Source organism: Papaver somniferum, chromosome 8 (genome assembly GCF_003573695.1).
Source record: "Papaver somniferum cultivar HN1 chromosome 8, ASM357369v1, whole genome shotgun sequence".
NCBI lineage: Eukaryota > Viridiplantae > Streptophyta > Magnoliopsida > Ranunculales > Papaveraceae > Papaver > Papaver somniferum.
This window is the reverse complement of record NC_039365.1, coordinates 142,366,038-142,394,036: the sequence shown is the minus strand read 5'-3', so window position 1 is coordinate 142,394,036 and position 27,999 is coordinate 142,366,038. Positions and strand designations below refer to the sequence as shown.

The 27,999-nt window shown below is 34.8% G+C and overlaps 1 protein-coding gene across 1 annotated transcript; it reads right to left on the bottom strand.

The window, feature by feature from the left end:
- Window positions 1–13,838: 13,838 nt before the first annotated feature.
- On the bottom strand, window positions 13,839–20,430 carry LOC113303269. Its single transcript, XM_026552294.1, has 6 exons — window positions 19,974–20,430; window positions 18,800–19,150; window positions 18,514–18,729; window positions 15,612–16,264; window positions 14,360–14,456; window positions 13,839–14,267 (listed from the first exon to the last, which is right to left on the bottom strand). The coding sequence occupies exons 1-6, from the start codon at window positions 20,205–20,207 to the stop codon at window positions 14,154–14,156; spliced, it is 1,665 nt and encodes a 554-aa protein (XP_026408079.1). The 5' UTR covers window positions 20,208–20,430; the 3' UTR covers window positions 13,839–14,153.
- Between the last annotated feature and the right edge of the window lie 7,569 nt (window positions 20,431–27,999).

Sequence of the window (27,999 nt, the reverse complement as noted above, 5' to 3'; positions counted from 1 at the left end):
AATAAAGCTATTTGATTTATAATTTTTATTGTGATAGTTTTGGTTTACATAGCCTGTGCTTGAATGCTTTTATCTTATTTATGTCTATGGGATGTTTGATTTCGCTTTTACTACCTTAATATTCGATCTCATATGTTGTGAACCCTTGTGGTTTGGGTGACTTTTGATTTAGAGGGATTAAGTTTTAGCCCGTGTTGGTAGGCTTTATCAAAAAATCATGAGGGGTTCTGGTAGAAACAATATGTGAAAAATTCATAATATGTTGAATCAGTTTGATTTAGTATAAAAGCAAATGTGTTTCGACGGTTTTCAACTTTTGCTTGCAATTGTTAAAACCGATTTTCAACCTTTCTCTGGTAAAGGTTGGTTGTTGTTATTCTTTTGTTTTTGCATAAGGATGACAACATGATGATATTTCGATATCAATTATCTCTGGACGAAGATGCAATCATATTGGAGAAGTGGATGTGAAATTTGAGGTAACAATGTTGTTAGTTAATTATTTTCCTGTTTAAGAAAAGCCTAAGTGTATTTCATATATGTTTATTGCTTTTGCTTAACAAAATTTCGGTACAATTGATGTTTATTCCATTATGTGTGTATGGATGTGTGTGTGATTCAATTGGTTCTGATTAAGAAAAACTATTGTTATCTTGCTTTATTGTGTGGTATCAATTGTTTAGGCTTACAAAATTTCGGTGCAATTGCGGTGCTTTAATGTCTATGTTGTTTCAATTGCTTCCGGTTGAGGTGAATAATTATGCAAGTTGATTTATTTGGTTTGTATGAATTATTTATGGCTTAACGAAATAAAAGGTTTATGGGATGAGTTGTTTATTCCAATTCGATTCCGGATAAGAGAAACTAAGTTAATTCTGATCTTAGTTAGATTTATCGAAGTCAGGTTTCAGTTATTCAAGTCTAATCGAATGCCTTAACAAGAAATGCTAGTTAACTAACCTAGTACTTGTCTTGTTTAAAATTGATAGGTCTAAGTTTATGAATAATTAGAACCTGATAAGAAAAATAGAGTTATCTTTATTTTGGTCTTATCGAATTAAGCGGTTGTTTTTGAACAATCGGTTTAGCAAAGGGACTAAGGTGCTTAGTTGATTTTTGGTTTACTAAACTAAAATGGAAAAATTGTTTTGGACAATTTTTTCCTTGGTAACATATCAAAATAAAACTACTTGTAGTTTCAGTTTTGATATTGGTTATCAGAACATGATGTGTGGAACCCTCGTGCCTAACTCTACAGGTTGCAAGTCTATTTTGAGATTTGTAAGATTCTTTTCGTGTTGTCCTTTATTTTTTCGTTTCTTTGTCATTTTGTGACAAAAAAGGGGAGAAATATATGGAGTAAACAAGTGATACTGGCACTGATTTTATATTGATTAGTATCGCTAAGGAAAAGAACATCGGTGCTTAAACGTTTTATCTGAACGAAAGAGTGAAAGCACAGACTAAGGGGGAGTAACGTATCATATGAATTGGCATAACAAAGACGTGTGGATTGAATATCTACCTATCTTCCTTAGGGGGAGTATTAACTTTGTTATTATAACGTCAACAACGACATTTTCAAGGATTGAATGTAAGCAATTTACTAGGTTGTTGAATTCGAGAATCAAGTGTACGTGTAATGAATTCTTGTAATTTTTTTATCCATATGATGTAATATTTTTGTCCCTAAAATTTACAAAGGGTGAGATTGTTAGATCATATCTCGGTTGAACCCACCAAGCATTGGTATGTCAAGTTAGGTTCTCATATTTTAGTGAATCAAAACTTATGTTAAGATTCACTTGTTTATGTACTAGAGTCAACTTCGTATAGGTTAGATTGAAAGTATTAGGATAATGGGACATTACAAGTATTGGAAATACTTGAAGATGTGAAGAAGCAAGGAGCTACAACGACAACAATCATCCTTCCACTTGAGGTTAGTGATATTTGACTTGAACTGTTTCATTCCTTAACGTATATTTCAAGTCGTGCATATTGAAAACAAAACTGCGAAGCATATTTGAACTCTAGATAGACATAGTATTAAGGAATACAATACGAGGTTTATCGCTTAACCATTAAACTTTGTAGATAAGACATCGCCATAATCATTTGAATGATATTGTGATTATGTATGGGTATGAGGTGAGGATTTCATCCTAGGGAACAATGTTTTACATGTGTTCTAAGGAAGTAAGTTCATAAACTTGTTTGTGAATCGAAAAGGAAATCTCCAGGCGTTATTGGTTTTGTTACTCATTGCATATCTTATGAACAACCAATATGTGTGATTGAGTATAACCGTTCACGACTTGTTTGTGTTCTTGGTAGAACTATTCACAAAGTCCTGACTTATGTATTGGTATGACTTTTATTAGTAAAACCGATCTTAAGTAATCACCTGATATGGTATGATCGGGTTTGTGTTTTGTCTGACCAAATTTGGGAAAGGGGAACCGATCCTAGTAAGAGGTGAAGTACATCAAAAAGGGGAACCGATCATCGTGCGAGGTGCAGAAAGGTTTATAGCAGAAAGGGGAACCGATCCTATGAACATGTGCAACACGTTTTTAGGCAAAGGGGAACCGATCCTATGGACATGTGCAACATATATAAGTTAGATACCATATATATGTGGGGAACCGATCCTAGTACCTAGTCAACCAAATTTTGGAAAGCTAGTGTGACTATGCATAGTACTCACATGGAAGGTAGAACCGAAACTTTTTTTGGTAGAACCGTTAAACCCATGATTGTGATTGAATGTTATTTGATCAATCGCATAGTTCTTGAAAGTCATATGAACCAATTCTAAACTTATTTAGAAGTGTGGCAAATCGGTTTCAAGGTTTTAAGTGTGAAAGGGAACTTACAAAGTAAGGATGTCGACATACTTTGAACACGTGCTGTGAATGTTTATTTCTTTAATTGTTCAAAGTTATTCCTTAATAGCTAAGGGAAGAGAATCCCAGGATCGAAACATAAATAAGTTAAGAAACTTTTAATTAAGGTAATTAACTTCATTTTTGGGAAAATAAGAATTAGTAATGTGCATTTACTAATTAGAGATTTTATGAGAGATTTCGATCATTATTTTTGGACAGAGCATTTCCAGGAATTATGGAAACCGAATTTGTGCTTTAATGAGTATCTTGAGAATATTTTCGGTTTTGGAAATTCCTTGGTGTCCAAACTTCCTTGTCTATAAATACTTGAAGTTTTTCTTTCTAGCAAACTAATCCTACGTGACAACAAGCTTCCTCTTTGTTGTGGTGTTACTGGTATAGCCGCCTATTCGGAGAGGAGAGTAACCTAATTAGGTGAAATCTCTTACGGCCGCTCAGTTTAAAGTCTTCTTTGGGATTGAGAAGCTCTAGCGTGTACCGTTGATGGGAAACTAGATAATTGCGGTTTATTGTTTGTTTTCATTGATTTGATTGACTAACGGTGGTTGAAATTTGATTGCACCTAGTTTGTTTATGCTTGAGAATCTTCTCTTATGATATAAGATTCACTCAAACTAGTTCAGAGTTTCGACAGGGATCTTTAGACTGTTGTTAGTTCTAAAGACGATATTGTGATAATCCATTGTTAACAGACTCCATTTTATGTGTGATTGATCACAAGATATTCAAGTGATTCTGTGCAGGTTATTATTGAAGACCTAAGAATATTCGAAGCCGAAGAAGATATTGAAGATTTCTGATTTGTGGGTTCATAATCTTTGGTGTGCACAATACTTGTTTCGGTAAAATAGGATCCAATTAATAATCGGTTTATCCTTGTGATAGATTGGATTAATTAATTGAGTAGATCGGCATCAACACAATTCTTTAGATTAATAGTGTTGTTGGCTTAATCTTAAACAATTACTTCGGTAATTGAACATAAGATAGATCTAAGGACCTGACGAAGGAGTTTATGTTAAGATAAACAGAAGAGCCTTTGTACGACTCATATCACTTGGTTGAATAGAGTTGATACCAAACAGATTTGTTATTCCTTTACTGTGTGGAATACGAACCAAATGAATTGTTCCAAGTACGTGACTTATTCATAGGTCGAAGGCGTGGGAATACAGACGAAACTAAGTGAACTATAGGTTTAGTTGCTTGGTCTCGACTATACGAAGTTAGGTGTAATTTTGTGTAGCGGCTTAATCCTAAGAGTATTAAATTTTGGACAAGGTCCCGGGGTTTTTTTTTCTGCATTTGCGGTTTCCTCGTTAACAAAATCTTGTTGTGTCATTTACTTTATATTTACGCATTATAATTGTTTTATTATAATTAAAGTAAATCACACACACGTTATTTCCTATTTACTTGATAAGTGAATCCTATTGTGTTTGTTTAAGTCCGAACCTTTTTATCAATTAACATACTTCGTTGTTGTATTGTCTCTATCTCGTATCCATAGACGATCACACGAAGTGTGAACCGATTAGTTGTATTGTCTCGACTCAGTCCATAGACAATCACTTTCGATGAAAGGACTTATAGGTAGGAAAAGTTTTAGGTTGAGGTATATTTGGGTACCCTTGCCTTTTCAGTCTTTGATCGAGGGTTATAAATCCCTTAACATCAATTCCATTTATAGTGATGAAAAAGTATCACCCTTATAATTCACAGAGCTGAAAGTACTTATTTTAAGAAGTCAATTGCAACACAAAAGTGTGACATTGTCGAAATCTAGCTTTTGCAAACATGGGTGTTGTTGCTGAATTATGTCAGTGATCGGTTGAAACTGGTAAGTCATAAATCTATTAGTTGACTGATAGATTTTCTCTTTGTCTTGACTATTTTTGTTTCAACTGCAACTATGAAAGATGGTTTTTTCATGTATGAACCTTGTGAAATTGATACCTCGTAATAAGATGAGTAATTAATATTTTGCAGATAATTTATGCTTAAAGAGAAATTGCAGCAAAAGTAAAATATGAATTTATATACCATATTTGATTCTATTTCTTTAGACCCCGAAAGGTTCAACTCTATTATCTATGTCAGTCTATATAGTTTACACATTTTTTTGTTATGACTAGTTATATAAACCCTTTATATTTATGGTTTATATGTGCATTTGCACTTAACTACCATGAAATATCAATGTATGCAACATTACAACCTTTTGGTGTTTATGTTATCTACAAAATCTCGTTGTATATTTTTATTATAAAGTAAATGGAAATTTTGGTTGTTTATGATATCTCTTATGTGATGTTAGAGGTAAATGTCTTTGTCCAATCTTTTAAAGATAACAACTTGATATATTCCACCAATTTTTACCAAGCTTCGGAAAAAATTAGGATATTTCTATTAGGAAAAACGGGATAAGATATATTTGCATGTCAAAAGAAATGTATTGATGTTAGAACTTTTTTTTACCAAAATTATTATTTCACATAAAAGTTTTATTTATTTATATAGCTCCCTGGGTTGGTTTGTATTTTCTAATCTCATTCATCCGTTCAAGTACCGATCCATGACGCAATCGAGTGCATAACAACACAATGAACATGCAATTCCAAGCCGTCATATTTTACATCTATCAATCTGCATTTCTATTGTAGTACATCCAATGCATTATAGCATTTGCCTATAGATTATCCTTGGTGGATATTTTAACTACATCCATACCTTAATCAAGGATCTCAAAATTTTTAGGAAATTCTCAATTTCTAAGGTATTCAAACTTAAACTTCAAAAATAACCAAAATATGAAAATTGTTCGCATTCATAGAGAAAAACCGAACTATAGAAAATAAATACTGGACACAAGAAGACACAATGATAAAAAAAACATGGATTTTGTATGGAGTCGGTTGTATGAGTAAAAGCCTCGATACTCTTTAAACGAAAATTACTAATGTGTTATGTAAATTATGGAAAGAAAAAATTGATCAGGCAGCGCGAGTTCAGAATTGAATTCGCAGCTAAATAAGTGTCGGATGATAGAGACATGATGTCATCAAACTGTGGACTTAACCAAAGTTCGCGTTAGATCTGATGTAGCGACAATATAGATTTCACTGATGTATACAAAAACGTGAACCAGGATTAGAGTTTGAGGAAAAAAGGAGTTCTGATTTCTAATATTTATGACTTAGGTTAGTTTAGGTTGAGTCTTATGTGAGGAGAAAGTACCAATAAAGGTATTTCTGTCCGAGCCAACACTCACTATTCGAATTTTCCTAGTTAGCGAGTCGATTACGACTTTCACTCTCCTCAAATCACTTTGTGCTTTCCCTTTTTGAAGATATACATTGAATCTTTCTAAAATATTGAATCTTTTTGAAGATAGCTGAACTGTTTTGTTCAGGGCGGTTCCCATATGATAATTGGCAGAAAGATTTTTTTTCCAATACACGCGAATTATCAAATTGGGTTTTCCACTATTGAGAAAAATGAGTAAAACTTGTTTGAGTAGCCCCATATCACATCTGTTCCGCCACCATTACATCTGGTCCACTAACTTTTCACTAACAAACAAAACAAATTAATATAATATAATTCTTACAAACTTTGTAAATTATTAAAGTAGAAATAAAATATGGAAGAACATAAGAAGGAGAACTCTTATTTAATATAGAAAAGTTACCTGTTACACAGGTTTAGCCTCTATATATATACTATACGAGGTAAACTTTGGTTACATCTATATGGTCCGCACATACATGGGCCCAAGACATATAACAAAAATGATGTTTTATTTTTTTATACGTATTCAAGTATTGAAAGCAGTAACGTGCGATTACAGTATATCCGCTAGCGGCAGAAAATAGACTGCGTGGCCAAGCTTATACCTTGCGGCGCACGAAAAAGCAAGCCTATCACGTTTGACCGTAATGGGAAAACCAATGAATTTACCCATTTATACATCCATTTTTCATATTTGACAGTAAAAGTTGCCCATCACACGGGAATGTAGAAATTGACGTTTAATCCCATATTAGTTGGGCTTTAGACACTTTAGTCATGTCCCCTCAAGCATAGTACTAGGAGGTCCAAATTTACCAAACCCTCAACGAGTTAATCCTTTTTCTAACGATTTAATCCAAATCGATATTTTTCAATACCGAAAATACCTATCGCCTGTGATATTATCGAATTTCAGTTTCTATTTCTTCATTCCATGTCTGAAAATACTCTTCCATGAAGAACAAAATCCTAAACCTAATCTCTTTTCAGTGAAAGTTCAATCGCCATAAATCCGAGAATCAAAAAAATAATTCATTCAATTTGATTCAACTTGAAAATCAAAACTCTTTCTTTTTGAAGATTAACTCAATCCAGAAGAAACCTTGATGAGATTCAATTTCAACATCGAGGAATTCATCGTTGAAAGCGATTGTAAAGACAAGTGTAATCTGTTCTTATAATTTAATTTGATTGCAACTGTTAATTTATCTATTTTGGAACCGATTTCAGATTTATTTATGTTTGCGATTTCAAAAGCCTAATTATTTGAGTTTCAATTTTAGTTTCTCATTCGATTCATGAATTTAGATATATGTCATTGCATGGGAAAATATGGTTTATGTTGGGTACAAACAGTCACTTCTGGTGTATTAGATGGAATCAATCATATCCTCTTCATCTTCTTTCGTTGTTTCTGAAAATTTCCCTTCTAAATCATCAGCATCAACACAAAGACGACCAGGTTTCATCTCCGTCTCTACTGATTTCCGATCATCAAATGGATTAATCAAGGTAATCAACTAATGTAATCAATTTCTCAAAAACTTTTTGCTTATAGGGTTTATATATTATTTTATTTTTTTGATATTGACCTTTATTTTATTTTTGCTTTCATTCACGGTGGTTGTGCTTCATCTCTTCCAACTGAAATTTAGAGATACGAAGAACTTAAAAAGCACTGTTGCTGGCTGACTGGTTGACAAAATGTCTCTATTGTGATAGGAATGTCTCATCGCTAATGTCAAAATCAAAAATTCATTATCGACCCACAGTTAACCTTTTGGATGACCTATATGATTCAACTTAAATCTACATTTTGTTCTTTTCTTGGTTCATTGACATTGGTAATGTTAGTTCTATTTTATGCTCAAGATGTTTCACTTTTGTATGCCTACCAATATTAGATGTTGTCGCAAATAACTACTAGAAAGTCTCATTTTATGCATATATTTGTATCATTTCATGCCAATAGTATAACAAGATACTATCCCGATTTCCAAGCCTTGTTCTAGAACTAAGAATTTACAGCATTTATGTACCAAAACAATCTTCGTGGAGCAGCAGAAAGAGGTATTCCACCGTTGTTAGAGCATCATCATATGGTTCTTTATCTTCGCCACTTGGTCCTCTTGAATTGGAATCACCAATTGGGAAATTATGGATACTCTTTAGTGTTGTCTGTTGAAAATTCCATGACCCGATTTTTTAACATGAAATGAAAGGAGGTTGATGTGTGTGCAAGTAAAACGATGACATCAAGAGTAACAGAATTAGTGGAAGACATGTTGAGTTAAAGGTAAAATGAATCTTACTTCTCTGCTAAATTAAGACTTTTGAGAGTTATTATCGCACTTGTTGGTTCTTTATATCTTGCTTTAATTTTGTAGTGTCTCAATATGATATCACAATCAATACTACTGATGGGAAAATTGGTGCACAACGTGCTGTTCTTGAAGCACAGTCACTTGTATTATTGGTTCACCGGATAAAATGTTTATGGGTGCAAGTTCACTCTGTATGTGGAACATACTAAATTGAAATGCCAAGTATATTATTTTCTTGTTTTACTAGTTTGGGAACTGTAGAATTTAACTTGTGGGTACTGCTTTGCTTATTAATTAAGTACAAACTATATACGTGAATTGTAGATTCAGTGCATTTAATAGCTAGTGTTTTGAATTGCTCGTGATTATGATTGTGCCAATAATATAATAAGGTGTCTTTGAATCAAATTAGCTTCCTTAGTTTGCTGTAATTGTGTGAGTTGCGTAAAATGTTGTTGTTTTTCCTTCGTCGTTTCTTTATTCTTATTTGGTTTGTAATTCTATTGCATCGTTTTGCTCTTTTGATGTCTCCTTTTTGGTACAATCTAGTAACATTCTCGGATAGTTCTTAATAAAAGAGGGGATTAATTAGTGAGATACCTTTTGGAAATGACTATATGATTATATAATGCTAGTTTTCTTGCAGTCAGAATGTAGTGGATTTGAGGATTTTTTATTGTACTTCACATATCTAGATATCCACTATCATCATCGTATAAGTTGCAGGATACGATCATTTATCCGGTTTTCTAAACTTGCAGATACGATCATTTAGGTGTACATGATTGTTCATATGTTGTTTGTTAATGTGTACATAATTGTACACCTATTGATTTTAATGTGCGCATAGGTGTACACATGTTGATCGTTGATGTTCACGTAGTTGTACACTTATTGAATAATTGCTCCACTGTCCTTCCAGTGACCTGTAAATGAATGTTTTAAGATTTTTTGATCAGATTGAGAAACTAAAATCTGCTTTTCACCAATGGGAGACTGTCCCTTCAAATACCGGAGAGCGAGTCCATCTAACAAAAGAGCTACAAACTGGTTGTTGAAGTGGCAGGTATTACAATCATTTTGCCAAATAATTCCTTAGATGAATATTTGCTAACATATAGATGTAGTTTTCTTTCTGTAGAAGCTCCCATTGTAGTCTTCCTTTGTAAGGTGAAAATTTTAATTGTTTAAGAATTCAGAGAGAAATGGCACTTGCACTTTCCTTGTAAAAACTTGAATAATTTTTACATTGCGAACAATTTAAGCTAAATGTACGTTTGTTTTTTTATTCTATAATTATGGTTGTTGCATCCTTTAAAAATTTCCACCTATACCTTTTACGCAGAGTAGCATATATCTTGGTATTTCATACCATCTATGTATTTGTTGAATATTTAATTTCTTGATATGAAGGTGGATGAATTGGATAAGGTGATTGCTTTGGCAGCTAGAGACCCTTCCTGGTATGTACACATGTAATTCCTAGTTGAATAATTTAACGTCTCGTTGTAAAGATATCTATAAACAATCATGTACCTAAGATTTGTATGTGTTAACAACAAAATAAAGGGCCACTTGAATTGGTTTAGCAAATCATGTATAGTTAGATGAGTGCTCAGATGCTATTGAAGAGTCACTGATTGTTGGTTATGATAAAAATTAACATGCGTACATATTTGTACACCTGTAAAATAAGTGTACTTTGTTGTACACATGTGACAGAAATTACATGCGTACATAATAGCCCACTTTAAGACTCTTAATCAAAGTTTAGTAAACAATCTTAACCAAAGGAAATTAACTGCTATATTGGGTAAGTAGTAGTACCATGATATTTGTTTTAAGATATAACTATATAGTGGTGAAGGCTCCATCAGTAAAAGAGAAAAAGGTTTGAAGAGAATGAAACGGTCTCTTAAATTAGTTGTAATGACTTCTTTATGCATTTATGTACTATGTAATATTGTCAATTGGTTTTAAATCTTTCAAGGGTCCTCTTAGAGAGAACCGTCGGTTTCAAGTAGTATATTTAAATCCTATAAAAATTTCTGTTTCAGTACCCGGCAGTGAGTACATGGGAAAATATTTCTATTATGAAATCAACTTTTTTTTTAGTTTTAATAAGTTGGGTTGTCTAGACTTCAGACGAGCTAAACCTAGATGCTACTTATCACTTCAATTCACTTCGGTCTCTCTTCTCCCCTTGTTAAAAATCGGCTCTACAATTGCTTTAGTCTTTAGAGATGAAACGGGAAAAGCTAGAGAAATCATGTTAGAGACTTATTCTTCTTCTATCAATTCAAAAACATAGCAGTATTTAAAGTGTTCTTTCATTTAATGTGCACATAGTTGTACACATTTTGGTTGTTAATGTGTACATGGTTGTACACATGTTGATCGTCAATGTGTACATAATTATACACCTACTGATTACGTAGGAAAGGCATCAGATTCCGTTTTTTTTAATTTTGGTGAAGCGATGTGCCGTCAACCTCCTACCAAGAATTGATTTGCTAGGAATTTACATGTAAATGAATGGAGGCTTCACCACATCTTTTGGAGGTAAACTCTGTTTTACTTGTTTGTATTACTAAATTCTTAGCTGAATATGGTGCCATTTCACATTGGGCTTTTCTGAAAGTGGGGTCCATGTAATGATGTTTGTTTTAAAGTTGTCTTTCTGTTCGGTTGAATCATTTAGGACTGAAAACATATGTTGTAACAGTCGGTGTTCTTTTTAAACTTTTTTTAAGAAATTGAAAAAAAGCTGCAGGCATTGCTCAAGATTTTAATCTGGGTAAAAAATATTGCAGCTAGGGATTGGTAAAAAGAAATATGCAGGCATTACTCAAGATTTGCAACGTGCGATATGGAAAATCATTAATTTAGGTGAGTTTATCTTCTTTTTTTTATTCGTAACTTGGGTGTACGAAGTTGTGCACATGTGAGAAAATGACACATAGCTGGTGATGGAGATTCCTGATAGTGTTCTCGCTCATATTGTTTTGTTGTTTCCTTGCAGGTGAGAGTAACCTAGGTCACATAGTTATACACGTGTTGATTCTTAATGTGTAGTTATACACATGTTAATATTTATTGTATACATAGTTATATGTTGATTGTTAATGTGTTACATAGTTGTACACCTGTTGATTCTTAATGTGTATATATAGTTGTACAATGCTGATTATATCATATCTTGATGCACCTTTGACGTCAATTCTTTTTTCCGCTTTGTGCATCTAATTTAGGAATGCACAAGCTCAAAATGGTAGATCACTCAAGCCTATCACAAGGTTTGTGGAGGTTGATGGTTCAAATCCATCTGAGTTTTCATGTTATGTTGATACAATATGAGTAGGTGTGTAGCTGCCAGTGCACCCGTGGGATTATCAAATCCATCTGAGTTTTCATGTTATATTTATACAATATGAGTAGGTGTGTAGCTGCCAGTGCACCTGTGTAAATCCCATGAAATAGATTTATTTGTAGGGAATATGGTTAATTTGTTCCATGTTTTGATGGAGTGTAGATATATGCGCACTAGTGTATTTTCCATGAAATATAGGACAGTGTGTGGGTATGAATGGTTGATTTTATATATGAATGTTTTGTAGCGGTGTACATATGCATTTGCGTAATTCCTATAAAAAAAAATTGGTTTGTGTGAGGTTATGGATGATCAACTTTATGTATGTTTGGAGGGGTGTACCAATATTCCCATGAAAAAGGAGGTTAGGGTGTGCTTATGGATAATCGATTTAATTTATGCATGTTTTGCAGGGGTGTACATATTGATGCACCAATGTATTTTTCCATGAAAAAGCAAATTTGTGTTCGATTATGAATAAACAGTTTCGTGCATGTTTTGCAGGGTGTCATATTGGTGGACCAGTATAATTCCGATGAGAAAATAGGCCTGGATGTGAATATGAATGACAGATTTCATACATGTTTTGTAGGCGTGTACAAAGTGGTGCACAAGTGAAAAAAATGACTGCTTAAACTTATTAAAGTTTCATGCATGTATACTTTTTTTTTTTTTTGCCCGGTCAAATAATGAAGCAAAAATTATGTTTTTTAAAAACTGAAAATTATATAGTCATATGGCTACTATTTTTGTAGGTATCGGAAAGAGCTTTCCGAATATATAAAGTTTGTGAATTTTGGCCGAGTGGTGTGAAAGATAAATCTTTTTAAATATTTTCATTTTATTTAAAATTGTTGACATCATCATGAATCACTTTGGACTAAATTGTAAATATTTGGACTAAATTAAAATTACGAGAGATATTAGTCTACTTTCCATATTCTAAATAATTTTTGGACTAAATTGTACCTTGTTAACTGGGAATGGACCATTCCGTACTTTTTGACGCAGTTTTGGACTAAACCTTTTTTTTTTCTCCACGGGAATTGCTCTTAGAAGCGATCACAACCTAAGACCCGTGGCCATGGATGATTATTATTACCTTGGGTCACTGGGACGAGTGCAAGCTTGACTCTGCGATTGGGGCAAACTGTTTTTCTCATCTACTTCTCCGTAGTTCATGTCTTTTGGTGTTGGATTTTACTGCTATACTGCTTTCTGGTAAATTTGCTTGATAAATACCATGCTACCTTAGGTTGCAAGACCCATAATTAATTATTTTATTTTATTTATTCAATTGCTCAATTGAAAATACTTATATCTGAAACTTGTTCCAATCGCAAAAGTAAGAAACATCATATATATAGAGAGGTCTACTTCAAATTTCTAAAAACAGTTTCAAGTCGTGGATATTTAGCTGAAACGAACATTTGAATGCGATTTTATGCAGCTATATGGTAACAGACTCACAATCGTGTCTTTATTGCTTCCGTGGAGTTTTGCTCTGGCAATGGTGGATGCGTTTTCACTTTGTGCCAAGCGTCGTCTTCGGCAATTAGGAATTCTGTGGATCATTATAAATGTTAAATGACCCTATCCTATCCGGCTATCCCCACTCATTCATTACTTGAACAAAACAGGTTTTACCAGCGTTAGCAGTAGCTTACTCCGGTGTTGGATCTTTTGCTCCAGAATGATGGAAGTTACTGTCCTCCAAAGTTCTGCTGCCGAATCATCAATCTATGTTTTCCAAAAGAATTAGATATAATATTACTTTTGAAAAATACTGATTAAATCCACAATTTGATGATGTGATATCTCTATCATCCGACAGTTACTAAGCTGTGCGAGATCAAAAAAAAATCAGTTTGGTGCAGACGGCGAAAAAGTTATCACCGAGGAACACAAGCAAATCAGGTTGGACCACTATGGAAAAATTTAGCAAAGTACCTTGCCTGCTACGGACTTAGCTTCAGTATAAATAAATGCCCATCTATCATTAAACGACCAAAAAGTTACTTCAGATATTGTAAGCTCGTCCTATGGCAGAACATACACAAAACAGCTGTACAGTGACTTGAGAATCGAGAAGTCTACCTAATTCGCAGTCTCAATTCTACCAATCTAAAATTTAATATCCATACAGTTACAGCAAGCTGTTCACCTCATGACATCACAGTATGTTGAGCAATTAGAGGTGCAAGAGTGATTTCAGACCTCTGAAATCAACCTTAAGACAGGAGAGGTTATTAGTCGCTACTGAAACCCGAATCTGCTTAGGAACTCCATTGGGGTTGGAGAAGATGTTGAACTAAACTTCACTTCCATCTCTTTACCAGGATCTAAAACTCGAGCAAGAATATCCATAGTCTGCAAATTTAATGAAAATATTTTGTTAATAAAGCAAGACTACAGCAGAATCACATAAAACATGATAGGGAAAACTATTCCACCACCCAAACCTTTTTCATCACATCTTCCGGCAGCTGTCTGTCCTTCAAAGCATTAACCAGCTGATCGACAGCATCTTCTTTTCCAATTATGCGAGAAACATTAACGCTGCAGCAAGAAAGGAGCAGTAGAAGGTCAATCATAGGTTGCAGGGGAAACTAAAGTAAAATAAAAGATTATAAGCTGTAGGAACACCAAAATAAAAATCTATATGGAGAAGTTTCAAAGACTAGTTGTGAGAATGCAAGCAAACTTAATGGGTATGGGATCTCAGGATAAGGGTGCTTATATACAGAAGAAGGATTAAGTTCTAGTATAACCAAATTATCACTTTAATCAAACAGTTGTGCCTTTGAGTGAAAGAAAGATCCTTTTACCAAACTTATTATCTTGCGTTCAAGATATATGAGACCAACAATAACATAGGGAAACTACGAGTTAAACGTATATTCTAAGTCCAACTACCTGAGTAAGCTTTGGTACTTTTGGGTATTGAAGCCGCATGATCAAAGAGTGTTAACAGTACCAATCTCTCACAAAATAAACCATTCAAAAGTTTCAGTTTTCTATTCTACAAGTGAAAGAGAATGCATTCAGGATAAACTTTTCTGATTCTGTACTGTAACTCACAAGGAACACCAAATTCATCTTGTGATCTTCTGCATGTGTTCTACTTGTCTATTGACTAATCCATTTTATTCTGTAGAGGGTCTTACATGTACGTTAGCTGAACTACCCCTCATTTAGTTGACCTATTCATTATTGCTGTTGCACGAGATATGAGTCACCACATGCAAATATGTTAATAAATAATATGGCTAATTCTACTCTGTCAATCTTAAAGACAACCAGGTAAGCATATCTATATGACAGATAGAAATTAAGGCGTCTTAGAATGCTCCAAATATTGACTAGGTTTTACAGCTACATTTGAAGTGATTGCAGCTCGGAAAGGAGAATCATAGGCCCTGCTTGTCAACTAGCAGAATAATCTCTTTTCTGTATGAAAAAGGACCACCATAAATTATAAAATGAGCACCACACTGGCATAGTTCCTACCTTTTTTTCGGTTTTCCTTAATGTTTTCTTTGGTACAAATTTTATGTCTAACATTTAAATTTAGAAAATATAAAGCAACCTCTGGAAAGAAATGGAACAAGATGTGTTTCTGATGAATTTGCTTTAGGTAAGCTAAATAAAACTACTTAAGTCAATAATGGAACTATGAAAGTAGATGGCTGAAACAAGAAAATAGATGAATACCTTAGGGATAGTCTCCAAAGAGCATGAGTGGCAGCCAATCTAACGTTTTCATTGTTATGGTTAAGTAGCTGAACTAGAATCTTTACTGCTCCAGCAACCATGAATGACATCCTCATATGCTCATTGATAGATGCATCACCAATTGACCATGCCGCTCTTGAAATTGCAGATGCGTCCTCCAGGCCAAGAATTAAAATCAAGCGAGCAACTCCATTTACCCATGGCAAGAGAGTATTATTCTGCTCACTTGCAGAGAATTCAGACCCAAGTATGTTACCATCTTCCATTTCTATGGCTCCAATACGTGCAAGAAATTGTTCCTGTGTCCGCCCAACTATTGCATTTACCTTGGCTTCCTCTAAGTCAAATTTCTTGCCATGAATGTTTAATCCAAGTAGAAGCTCAGATGCACCATATCTTGATGGAGTTGATGTACCCCGCTCAAATTCTGTACCATCAGGTAAAGAAGGCCAGGAGTGTGAAGCCACCTTGAAGGACTTATAGGCATCAGTACCGACTATGGGAACCAACACTAGACCGTCCTCGATGATAAGAATTCGATAATCATCATCTTTAGCGAGTTCCAATAATGCCTGTTTGGCTTCTTTTCGGATTACTTTAGATGTCTCTGTATCACCTCTTAAAAACTTCGTCTGCATTTAACATTGAGTACATGAGAATACCATGATATAGAATACTAGAGTTATCAAATTCTTCTATGTTCCTTGTTTACTAAACATAAATGTTTCTGATACAAGTTATGTTTCTAGTTAAATTTGTGGAGTATCGACAAAGCTAAGCATGGAATCAGACCCGAAAAGAACTTTTACTGACAAGTCTGTCAAGGAATTCAGGTCAGAATTTTCATTGAATCATATAGCTTTGGTAAGATTCAAGAAAGAAGCACAGGTACCCGGGGAAAAAAGAAAAAGAAGGCGCACAAAAACAAGAACTCCAGTATTTCTTTTTTCACTTACTAAAATTCAGTACACACTTTTGAAGAAACAACAAGAAGTGGAAAACTGCCTCTAATTAGTTTAGCTTATAACTAACTGCCCCCACAAAGATCCTTCATCAAATTCATTTTACATTAAAAATAATTAAAAATGATTACTTGAAATGGATTAAACACCAAAAAGAAAAAAAAAACAAATCCTTTTCCAGTACAATGACATGAGACTGAGACACATTTTAGCATAAAGCAAATACTGTTGCCACCATGATCCATCTTTCCCAGTAGAAGCTTTGAAATAGAAAAACAGTAAAATCCTATGTTTGGTCCAACGATACAGCGTGATTCATAAGTACAATTTGACATTAGAATTAGAATAAGTGATCATCCTCGTCTCTTTAAATTGGTGTGCAACCAAAAGGATATTCATATACGAGTATATACGAGCATGTATGGATACCTATGTTAACACAACATTCCTCATTTTTTGAAGAAAAATACTGTACTGAAATCAAGTATGCAACCAAGAGGATGCACACCTATTTATGAACAAATTCCGCTGTTCATGAACCAAAAAAAATCAAAAACAATAATAAGCAAATTTATTTCTGAACAAACATCTTGCCTAGTATGAACAGAAAAAATATCGTAAAACAGGTGTGTAACCAACGAAATCATACCAATTTATAACAGTCGAATGTTTATGAACAAAAAACTTCAGAAATAGGTATGCAACTAGAAGGATGCATGCATGATACATGTGGTCCTTTAGACTAAGATGAAAATATTCCTGCCATTAAAATGCTCATTTAACCTAATTTCTTCAAGCTTAAGATATGAGGTGTGGGGAAAGCTTGGCGCGGAAAAAAGTACAACCAACGGTCTTGGATTAGTGTATAGTGTTCTTTAACAAGGTTTAATAAAATTTCTCCAGGATTAGAGAGACACTTGAGATGGTTACTGAATTGCAGCTCCCATTCTGGTGGACAAGATACCATATACAAAGTTACAAAAACTAATTGCCAGTCAAAAGTTACCCTCTCCATGTAAGACTACAACCATGATAATCAATACCTTTCACTGATAATCTCGACAAACACATTCACAAAAGCCTTTTGAACTCCCCTCGAGCAAAATAACAGTCACGTAATCAAGCATCTATCCTTGTCTTGCATGGAATCCAAACTTAACCAAGAGTACAAGATTAAAAAAAAAAAAAAAAAAACTGTAAAATTTCGTGTTGGTAGGGTCTTCTCTTTTCGCAAGACTACCTTTTAAACCTTGACCTCTGAGGCGAACACAAACTATTTGTCAAACAAGGAAAGGGAATAACAGCTATAAGAGCAACATTTCAAAGAATCATTAGGCCAATATTGATATAGGTATCTATTTTAATAACGAATAGAGGTTTTTGACTCAACTTATAGCTTTTAAAGGCTAACGTATGAAACTTCAGTCTATTAACTATTATTATATCGAACATTGAAAGCTAAGAACTTAAGAATCTCCTAAACCCATCATTCTTAACGAATAGAGATATTAGACAGACACAGGGTAGTAAATAGTACATACAAACTAAGTATTTCAATAATTCAAATCACTTGGCTGACAATCAATGCTAAAGGGAGGGTTAGGGCTATAAAACATGTGATTCAGATAATTCTCCTTAGAGTAATTAAGTATGAACAACCTGATAATAACTAACAAAGCTTACATCTTTTCATTTTAATATTGGCCAAACACATCCATAATCAATTCTGAGCCTCAAAATCAACATAGATAATGGTAGCCGAAAATCCCCTGCGAAAGGGTTGGTTACTTCTATTCTATATCTTATTTCTAATGATTTCTTTGCAACAAAAAAAAGGTAATAAATTTACTGTTGAGCCAAATCAACTACCAAAAAAAGAGTTTTCTGGAAGAATAAACCAAAGAAAAATAAATTCTCACCAGCTTTGGAATCACACCTGCTTCAACCATGACTTGGTGATTTGAGGGGCTCAAAGCCAAATTTGCTAATGCACATCCTGCTGCCTGCTGTACCTTTAGATCCTCGTCATCTGCCGAGTTGATAAGCATAGGCAAGAGATCAGTGTTTGAAATGTTTATTCTGTGCTTCTCGTCCATAGATAAGTTCCAGAGGGCACATATCATTTGCTCCTTAACCTGCAATACGTTGGTTTCAAGATATGCCCTACATGCAAATACCTTCAGATGATGATTAACTATTTCATACCTCGGCAGTCAAAGATGGTCGACTCAGAAGGCTAGATATCTCATCAATTGCTCCACTCTCTGCTACTAAATCACGGTATTGATCAACCGCAGATATACTTCGTAAAAGCCCTGCAGCCGCTTCACATGTAGAACTAGAATCTGATCTTAGAAGGTCAATTGCAAGATTAATGCAACCATGAAACTGCAGAATCTCTTCAACTTGTTGCTTTCCTCCTTGAGAATATTTCCACAGAGCAATTACTGCCTCTTCTCTGTCTAGAGGATCATTATCTTGTCCTAGCATCCGAATAAGCAAACCCAAAGAACCATCGTCTGAACGAGAAGACTTTCTCTCTGAGGCCCTAGCCTCCTAAAAAATAAAATATAGCAAAACACAGCATTAGAACTAATCTAATTCCATAGCATTCTGGAAGGAGGTGGGTCGTGGCAAAATCTAAACGAGGAATCCTTCAAAACCTAGAGAGAATAATGTTACTGTAATAGACAACCAATATTACAACGACAAACACATTTTAGATTCCAAATTAAAGCACACAGAATATGTGGTGGCAGCATCCTAGTTATTTCTGTGTCCTCCAAACGACATGTTGACAGGTCATTTTACTACAAACACTGATGGGTTGTGTACTAGGTTGACAACACACATGACTGTGCAATCCCATGGATATGACTCTGGCAATTAGACCGTATTCATTTAAGCAATTCTTCCACCCACCCCTCGTATTCTCAAGGCCCTATTCCATATAAAACCTGATGGGCAACTGTTAACTACACGTATATACAGATGTTGAACTAGGTGTTACCTGATTCAAGTTTCATTAACCTCCAGTAAACACACATATGTTCTGATAGTACTGTCTTCCTCCATTTAAATTCTAATTTTACAAACAAATATTGCAGAAATGTAGCAACATCTATAGTACACAGCAACAAGTGCAAACACTCTGCCATTTTCAGCTCTAATTGAGCCTTCTTCTTAATGAAACTTGACATGGAATGACCAGTAACCCAAAAACCAATTTTGTGTAACATTTTAGTTCATCATAAGCTATAAAACAGAAGCAAATAGTGTTCGTTTCACAGACAAAACCAAGGGTTTTCATTACTTAATTTGCACACACAGCTGATGAAAGCTTTGGAAATAAAAGCAGAAATGGGATTATGGAAATTACCGTAGAAGAAGTGCCCGAGTGCTGTGAAGTGCCACCATCGCTGCAAACACGGGTGATGAGCAAACGATGAGCAGTTGAGCGAAAATGTTTAGGGTTACAGTGACGAATAGTGAAAGAAGATGAGGATGTTGATTTATCCTCGAGCAATAATCCTTTAGGGCGCTGTTGTTGGGTTAATAATGGGAGTTTGCAGGAGAAGTTTTGTGATGTAGTTGCCGAACTTGTTAACAGCATCGTAATAATCTCCTCCCTCTTTCTCTCAAAAGCTCACTGCTATCTCGAATGCCAGAAAGAGTAGAGCAGAAGCTTGTCCACAGTAGAGTGAATAGATACTGCTACTGTAATTAGTGGGGTGCAGGGCGAATTTTTGTTTGAGCTGGTGGATTTTGAAAAAAAAAATTGGGTTGGGAGATTTGGCTGGCCGGATTGGATTGGAGTATGCTGTGATGAATTGGGTGCAACGAATTTTATTCTTGGTTTACCTTCCTAGTTCCGGGAGTAGGCGTAATATTATTTGGGGTCCTCTGACAGCAAGATAAAAAAAATTAATATTGGGAAGTAAAATGGATAACCCCTTAACATAACTATTTTACTAAACATATTAAGTTCTAAAAAACCAGGGTGATACTCTTAGAGTTACTAAAACACCGTCCATATTATTTGTGCCAAATCAAAACCGTATCCAATAAAAATGGAAGAAAAACTCCATTTGAATTCAAATTAGTTAAATTTAGTTTTTAACCGTATCTAATAATTCCAATCGTACCCTTAACCATATATACGGTTTCTTTAAAATATAAAATTTTGGCGGAAATACAATTTCAGCAGATCGGAGAAGAGGATTGAAGATCTTCTCTACCAGAATCTTCCTCTATTTAGATTTTAGGGTTTGATTTCGTATATTCTCTACCAGAATCTTTATAGAGATATCTAGAAAAATCAAAACCAGATCTATATTCTTATCTCTTTCTCCGATTCGATTCTGATGATTTCAGAAACTAATTTTCCGATCTCGGTTTTGTTTCAATTTAGTTGAATAACAGAAGAGATCGTAGATTTCAATCCTTCAAATCGGAAGATTTATATGTATTGTTGAAGAAATTCAATTTATTTTGGTTTTCGGTTCTCATCTTCTTCGAAGAAAAGAAGAGAAGTAACAATTTAATCCTTCGAATTGTCATCTTGAGTCTGTAATCATACGTTGGAGTAGTCAGATCATATTCATCAGGAACGCGATTTCGATTTCCAAGTATTTTTATTTATTTGATTTGTTTTGAATTTTCTAGTTGATTTCATAATAGAAGTTACAATAATGTTACAATTTTGGATCATTGTTCGTATTGAAATAGATTTGCTTATGTTGATTATGTTTGTTTCTTGTTGTTCATGGTGAAATCTGTATGAATGGAAATTTTTTGTTGTTAAGCTATCATATAGTTTTCAGTTTAAATTGAGTGAAACCTTTTTTGGTTCCATACTTTTGCTTGTAGATATGGACTCTGTCATTGCAGTTGTATATTACAATGAAGCTTCATTGTCGTTTCGTATTGGTTTAAAATCAACTCTTATGGATTTGAAGGATAATATTTGTTTAAATTGGGTTCAACTATCTCCATTCACTAAATCATTCACAAATTTGGTGAGGAGCAAAAGGTACTTCAGTCCGATTATGATCTCCAATCAGCTGTTGTGTTTTCTCTGTTTAACAAGTTGCCAACACTAGACTTATATGTATATCATAGAGGTGAAAGTTCAAGTTCAGTATGCCACATAGGTGCTAGTTCAAGTTCATCATCCCATGGGTCAGAAGTTGTACCTGTTAATCAGCCACTAGTTACCACTGTCACTGATTATGATGACCCTAAAGTAGTCAAAGAACCGTTGAAATCCGCTCGTTGGCTAGGTTTTTTTCACAGTGTTGAACAAGTGTTTCCAGGAGGTGTGGACCAAGTGCGTCACGATTTGATGAAGTACCATGCTGCAAATGGTTATGCATATAAGGTAACAAGAAACGAGAAGTTGCGGATTGCTGCTTGTTGTGCTAACAAGAAGAAGGAAAGTGCAATTGGCACATGTATGTTGTTTCTTGTGACGGTGTCGAAGGAAGTCCCTTTATTATCAAGGAGTTAAATAATTAGCATACTTGTGACGGTGGATTTATTAATGTTTTAAATGTATCGAAGAAGCTAATAAGTTCCTTGATCAGGGATGAGATTAAACAGAATCCAAAGAAGAAGACAAAGGATATTATGGAACAAATTAGAAGAGAATATGGCCTTGACATAAGTAGTTATTATGCATACGCAGGTAAGAGACATGCACTGATTATGGCATGGGGAGAGGATGAGAAGTCATTCGCTTACTTGCATTGGTATACAAAGCAATTGTCTGAAACCAATCCTGGATACCGTGTTGTTTTGGAAACTGACGCGAGTCAAAAGTTTGTGAGATTGTTCATTGCCTTCGGAGCATGTATCCGTGGATTTAATTACTGTCGTCCCTTGCTGTTCATGGATGCAGCACATTTAAAGAGTAAATATCTCGGTCACATGATGGCAGCAACAGGACTAAACGGGGATAATGGTACTGTTTCTTAAACTTTTTTCTGTTGGTTTCTTTTATCATTTTTTTTTATGAAACCTTTTTCTGTCTTGTTGGTTTCATCATTTTTTTGCTGTGTTGTTTTGTCATTTTTTTCTGTTTTGTTTGATTTTGCAGGAATTTACCCTTTAACTTATGGTGTGGTTTTATCTGAGACTGATGCGAACTAGAAATGGTTTATGGAGCAACTCAGGGATGTCGTTTCTCCTCAAAGACAACTTACATTTGTGAGTGATCGAGGTAATGGTTTAGTCAACCAAATCCCCGTCGTTTTTCCAGGTGCGTATCATGGGTGTTGTTACTGGCACATGTCAAACAATGTTAATGCATGCTTGCCTAAGTCAGCCAAGACATATAACAATTATGTGTTGAAGTTCTTTGAAAAATGTGCATATGCGGATACACATGTAGAGTTTAAGGAGAGTTGGGATGACATGATGCTGGTTAAAAATCAGAAGCTACAAGAATATCTTAGTAGGGCTCCACTTGATAAATGGGTTAGTTTTTTTTCTCGGGCTGTCGATATGGGGAGTTGTGCTCAAATGTTGCTGAATGTTTGAATGGTTGGGTTAAGGAAGAGAGGGAGATGCATATTGCTGTCATGGTTGATAAAATACGGTTGAAGCTTATGGAAATGATGTGCATTCGCCGTGAAGAATGTGTGACATCGTTCGATTGGCGAGGAGTTTTGTGTCCAAAAATGGAAACTGAACTCTATAATAATAAGATGCATGGCCGTGATTACAGTGTTACCAAGTCGTCTGAATTTGTGTATGAAGTTCATGCCTCATTAACACAAAGGGTTGATTTGAAAGAAAAGACATGTTCTTGCAACCGTTGTAAAATCAATGGCTTTCCTTGCGCCCATGTTGTTAGGTGTATAATGGGGAATGGTTAAGATCCTTATGAATATGTTGAAGACTACTTCACCACTAAGTTCTATCGAGAGTCGTATTCAAGACCAATCCATCCAGTTCCCACAGTTGAAAGGCCTGCACCAATTTCACCCAAGTCTGTTGTTCATGGACCTAAAGTTTTGCCACAATCAGGACGTCCAAGTAAGAAGAAAAGGATTCCTAATACAGGTTCAATTCCCAAGAAGAAGATGAGAACTTGCAGTGGCTGTAATGAATTGACTACTCATAATCGAAGGACGTGCCCTAATAAGCAGACGTGAAGTCTTTTGGGACTGATTTACTTTTAATTTTAGTTCAGACTTCTTCTATTATATTAGCATTTCGCATACAGTTCGTAAACTTTGAGTATCTTTTTTAGTTTAGACTACAATATGCTTTAGTCTACATTTTGAGAATTCATTTTTTTCTGTCGATTTATATTCATGTTATTGACTGTTATTGCTCATTTATATTCTATTTGACTGTTATTGCTCATTTATATTCTTGTCTACAGTAAAACATGTTGATTTCTTGCTGGTATTTCACCTGCAATATGGTGGGACCCTTTTTGGTTTCATCATTTCTACTGTTTTTTGTAAGCAAAATAGGTTGGATCCTTTTTTTGGTTAGATCACTGCTTTTGTGAATGCTTTTGTAATTGTCTTGGATTTTTCCCTTAAACTTTTGCTTTATTATGAATTATTGCCATGCCTTTGAAACATATCAATTTTGCATGTAAATCAAGCCATGATACGACCCTTTCCCATTTGGTTTCACCTGCAATTTGGTGGAACCCTTTTTGGTTTCATCATTTATGCTGGAACCCTTTTTGGTTTCATCAAAATACAGATATACATAACGCTATGCGCCAATATGGTTTCGGTTAAACATAATTGAAAACATTATAAACATTGTTTCTAGGTAGTTGACAGTACTCTAATTGAAACCATTCGTACACAATTTAAACCTTTTATAAACTATTACAAGCATTCAAATTTATAAATAGTTGACAGTATACATAACTTTGCTCTCATGCTTTCTACCCTTTCTGAAATATTCTCCCCATGAGACTCTTCATGCATCAAGGAGGATCTTACACACCATCTTTGGTCTCATCTCATGCACCTTTAGTGAAATATCATCTCCAGGAGACGACGCCATGTTTCCCTTCAAGAGGCTCTTCATGTAATAGCAAACATGAAGACCACAATCATTCCTGAAACAACCAAAAAATTGTCTCAATATTTAATATTTAAAACTGCCATAAATAAATAAATAAATAATTTTACCGAACTTCCAAACATAGGTGATGATTTTTCTAGCTTACCCCATTTGTTGACAACATGATGGCGTGTGCATAGTGTATGGCGGGGGCTGAGTTGTCTGCTCATCACGGGGGAGCTTTGCATCGTGCTGTGCAAATGCTGATATTATTCTTTGTCTCATGCTTTCAGCACTTTTCCTGCATTCTTCTTCAGTGGAAGCCAAGGAGTTGTAGTGAGAAAATTTTGCAGTTTCAGTATCAAAATCTAGCAGTGTCCAATGGTCTACCCCATCTCCAACTGTTGTCAGCAACAGAACGAATAAAAATTGTACATTGTAGTCCATTTTGTCGATGAACGCTTCAATTTCACTACCAAATCTAATTCCTAGTGAGTGACATGTCTGAAAAATACAAGAAAACAGATTCCTAATGAGTGACAGACATGCAAGTGTTTTTTTTCTTCGTAATGAGCGACATTTTTTTCTTCCTAAAGAATGAAACCAAAATTGGTTCCATCAAAATAAACTATATAACCAACAACATTTGAAACAACTATTTCCACTCATAGTTGGATTCTACAATTAGCTAGACCTACAATCACAAAACTGATCCCCCGCACATCATAAAGTGTTTAACTGAAGATTGAGAAACAAAAGATGCAATTGGTTTCACTCAACTTGTTTTTGCTACAAAGGTTTACATTCAAAACAATTTAACAAAATTGATACTAAGATCTTCAAATTACAATTCGTATCCACATCCTGAGTAAAACACTCTACTCAAGATGAATGCTTCAAACTAATGAATCTTTCCCACACTTTTTGATGGAAATTTATCTAGTATGCTAGTACTAACAGATCCAACTTAGTCAAGGATGCCAAAGTCAACTAATCCAGTACACAAGAATCCTGTCATGCTTAGTAAGAATGTATCTACTAAATTAACAGTAACCAGAAATCAACTCTAACCGGAAATCTTGTCCATGCTTAATAAGAATGTATCTACTAAATTGCAGAGGAAACTTACAGAGGCTAATGTGCTTAGAAACACAGCTTTCTTGTACTTCGGATTACCATATGGTTTCAACTCTTCTTTGAGGATGTTCTTTTGCAATTTCAAGATGTAAAACTCAATGATGTCTCCTCCGACGTCTCCCTTTCTCATCAACAAATCCAGCATCCTCCCAGATATTATCAGTTGGTGCTCCTTGTTCTCCCACGCCGTGTAGCTGTAAAACTCAAGCTAGTGAATGCTGGATCTAAGAATGAAAAAAAAAGTTTTTTATAACACATTTTTTGATGAAACCATTTTTGGTTTCAGCACTTACCTTTCAGTTTTGCTTCTGAAAAACCTGCTCACAAGGGGTCTCTGACTTTCATCGAGTACCTTCATAATTTTCAATTTTTCAACTGCTTTCAACTTCACATCCTTCACCTCATACACCTCCTCATTCTTCGCCTTCTGCTTATTCTTTTCATTAGGATTTTTTCTCCAATTGCATTTTTGTTGTTCTTTTTTTTTCTCAGTTGTATAATCCCGATATTTGACTGGTTCTTGCATTTTTCTTCTGTCATCCCTTAGTCTTGTAATCATATTACTCAACTTTTTCTTGGGACTGATGTTTTGAGATCCTTTCTCAACATCTTGTTTTTCACTGTCACTCTACGTCAGTCCTAAACTGAATCCAGGTTCACCGTCTTCTATATCAGCTACATCCTCTACCATTCTTACAGTTGAGTAGTAGTATACACTTTGCACCTTTGTCTTTGACGAACAACCTTGGTTTGCATAAACGGATTCCATTTCCGAATAACATCCTCACTGTCCTCATCATATATAAACCGAGTTTCATTGTCTTCTTGTTCAATATTTTGCTTCAAAGAAGAACATTTCTTCGCCTCAGATTCGACCTGTTCGGTCACTTTGATATCCTCGATAGTGTTTGGAGTCAACTCCATACCCTCTTTTTGTTCATTCCCTGGCTTTGATGAACATTTCTTGGCCTCGGATTCGACCTGCTCAGCCACCTTGATTTCCTCAAGAGTATTCGAAGTTAATTGTTCAGTCTCGTCCTCCGGTTTTGATGAATATTTTTTCATTTCAAATTCAACCTGCTCGGCCACCTTGATTTCCTCGATAGTGTTTGGAGTCAACTCCGAAACCTCTTTTATTTCTACTCCTCCTTGTCCTTGTTCTTTATCAGACTCTTCTATTCCTTGTTGTGGTTCTGCATCTAATGAAGAGACAACATCGCCAGATTTTTCTGCATCTCCAGACAGTGAAACCCTTTCTAGTTCCATCAAAACATCTTCAACAACATTTCCAGGTACTGAAACCTTTTCTGGTTCCATCAGAAAAGCTACATAACCTTGTATCATTGCTTCACTAGGTTTAACCCTTTCTTCAACATCCTCTTGTCATGTTCCTTCATGCAGTAAATGATCTTGTTCTGTTCCTTCATGCAGTAAATGCTTACCGGCAATATGCATCATTTCATCCTCCGCTGCTGCACCTTTCACCACCTGCAATACAAGGTTTAAGATACAAAATGTCACATACTAACATACAAGCAATACAATGTAAAATTACTTTGAACCAGTTTGTCAAATAAAAATGTAAAATTTATAAAAAATAAAATAAAAATAACCAAGACATAAAAAAATGTAAAATTTCTATTTAATAAACAATAAGTAAAATTCGCAGATCAAATCTAACATATCAATAAAAATGTAACATTTTTCGATTCTATTATCAATAAGTAAATTCTGCAATCTAACTAACATATCACCTCAACATCTGAAACCTTTTCTGGTTCCGAACGAACATCTTCTTTCTGGAGCAAGTCTACTTGGACTCTCTTACGCTTCCTTCTGGAGTAAGTCTTCAATGATGGTTGAAACCCAACCTCAGCGTCATATTTTGCTAATACTGCTTTATCTTCTTCGGAGAATCCATTGTTGCCAACTGTTGTAAGCTTTTCAATCACCATTCTTGCCCACCTGTATTTGGCCTCGTAAGAGTTGTCTTCAACTTGTGCAGGCACTTCATTTTCAGCAATATGGTCTGCAACATTTTCTTCAACCGGCTCTTCAGGTTCAACAGAATTTTCAACAACAATATCATCTTCATCTATGGGCTCAACCAAACGCTTCTCTTGATCGTCATATTCAAGCAAGAATGACCCCTTGCGGCGACATATATTCTTCTACAGTACACAAGTAAAATTGGTTTCAACTATTTTTTTTGATGAAACCAAAAAAGGTTT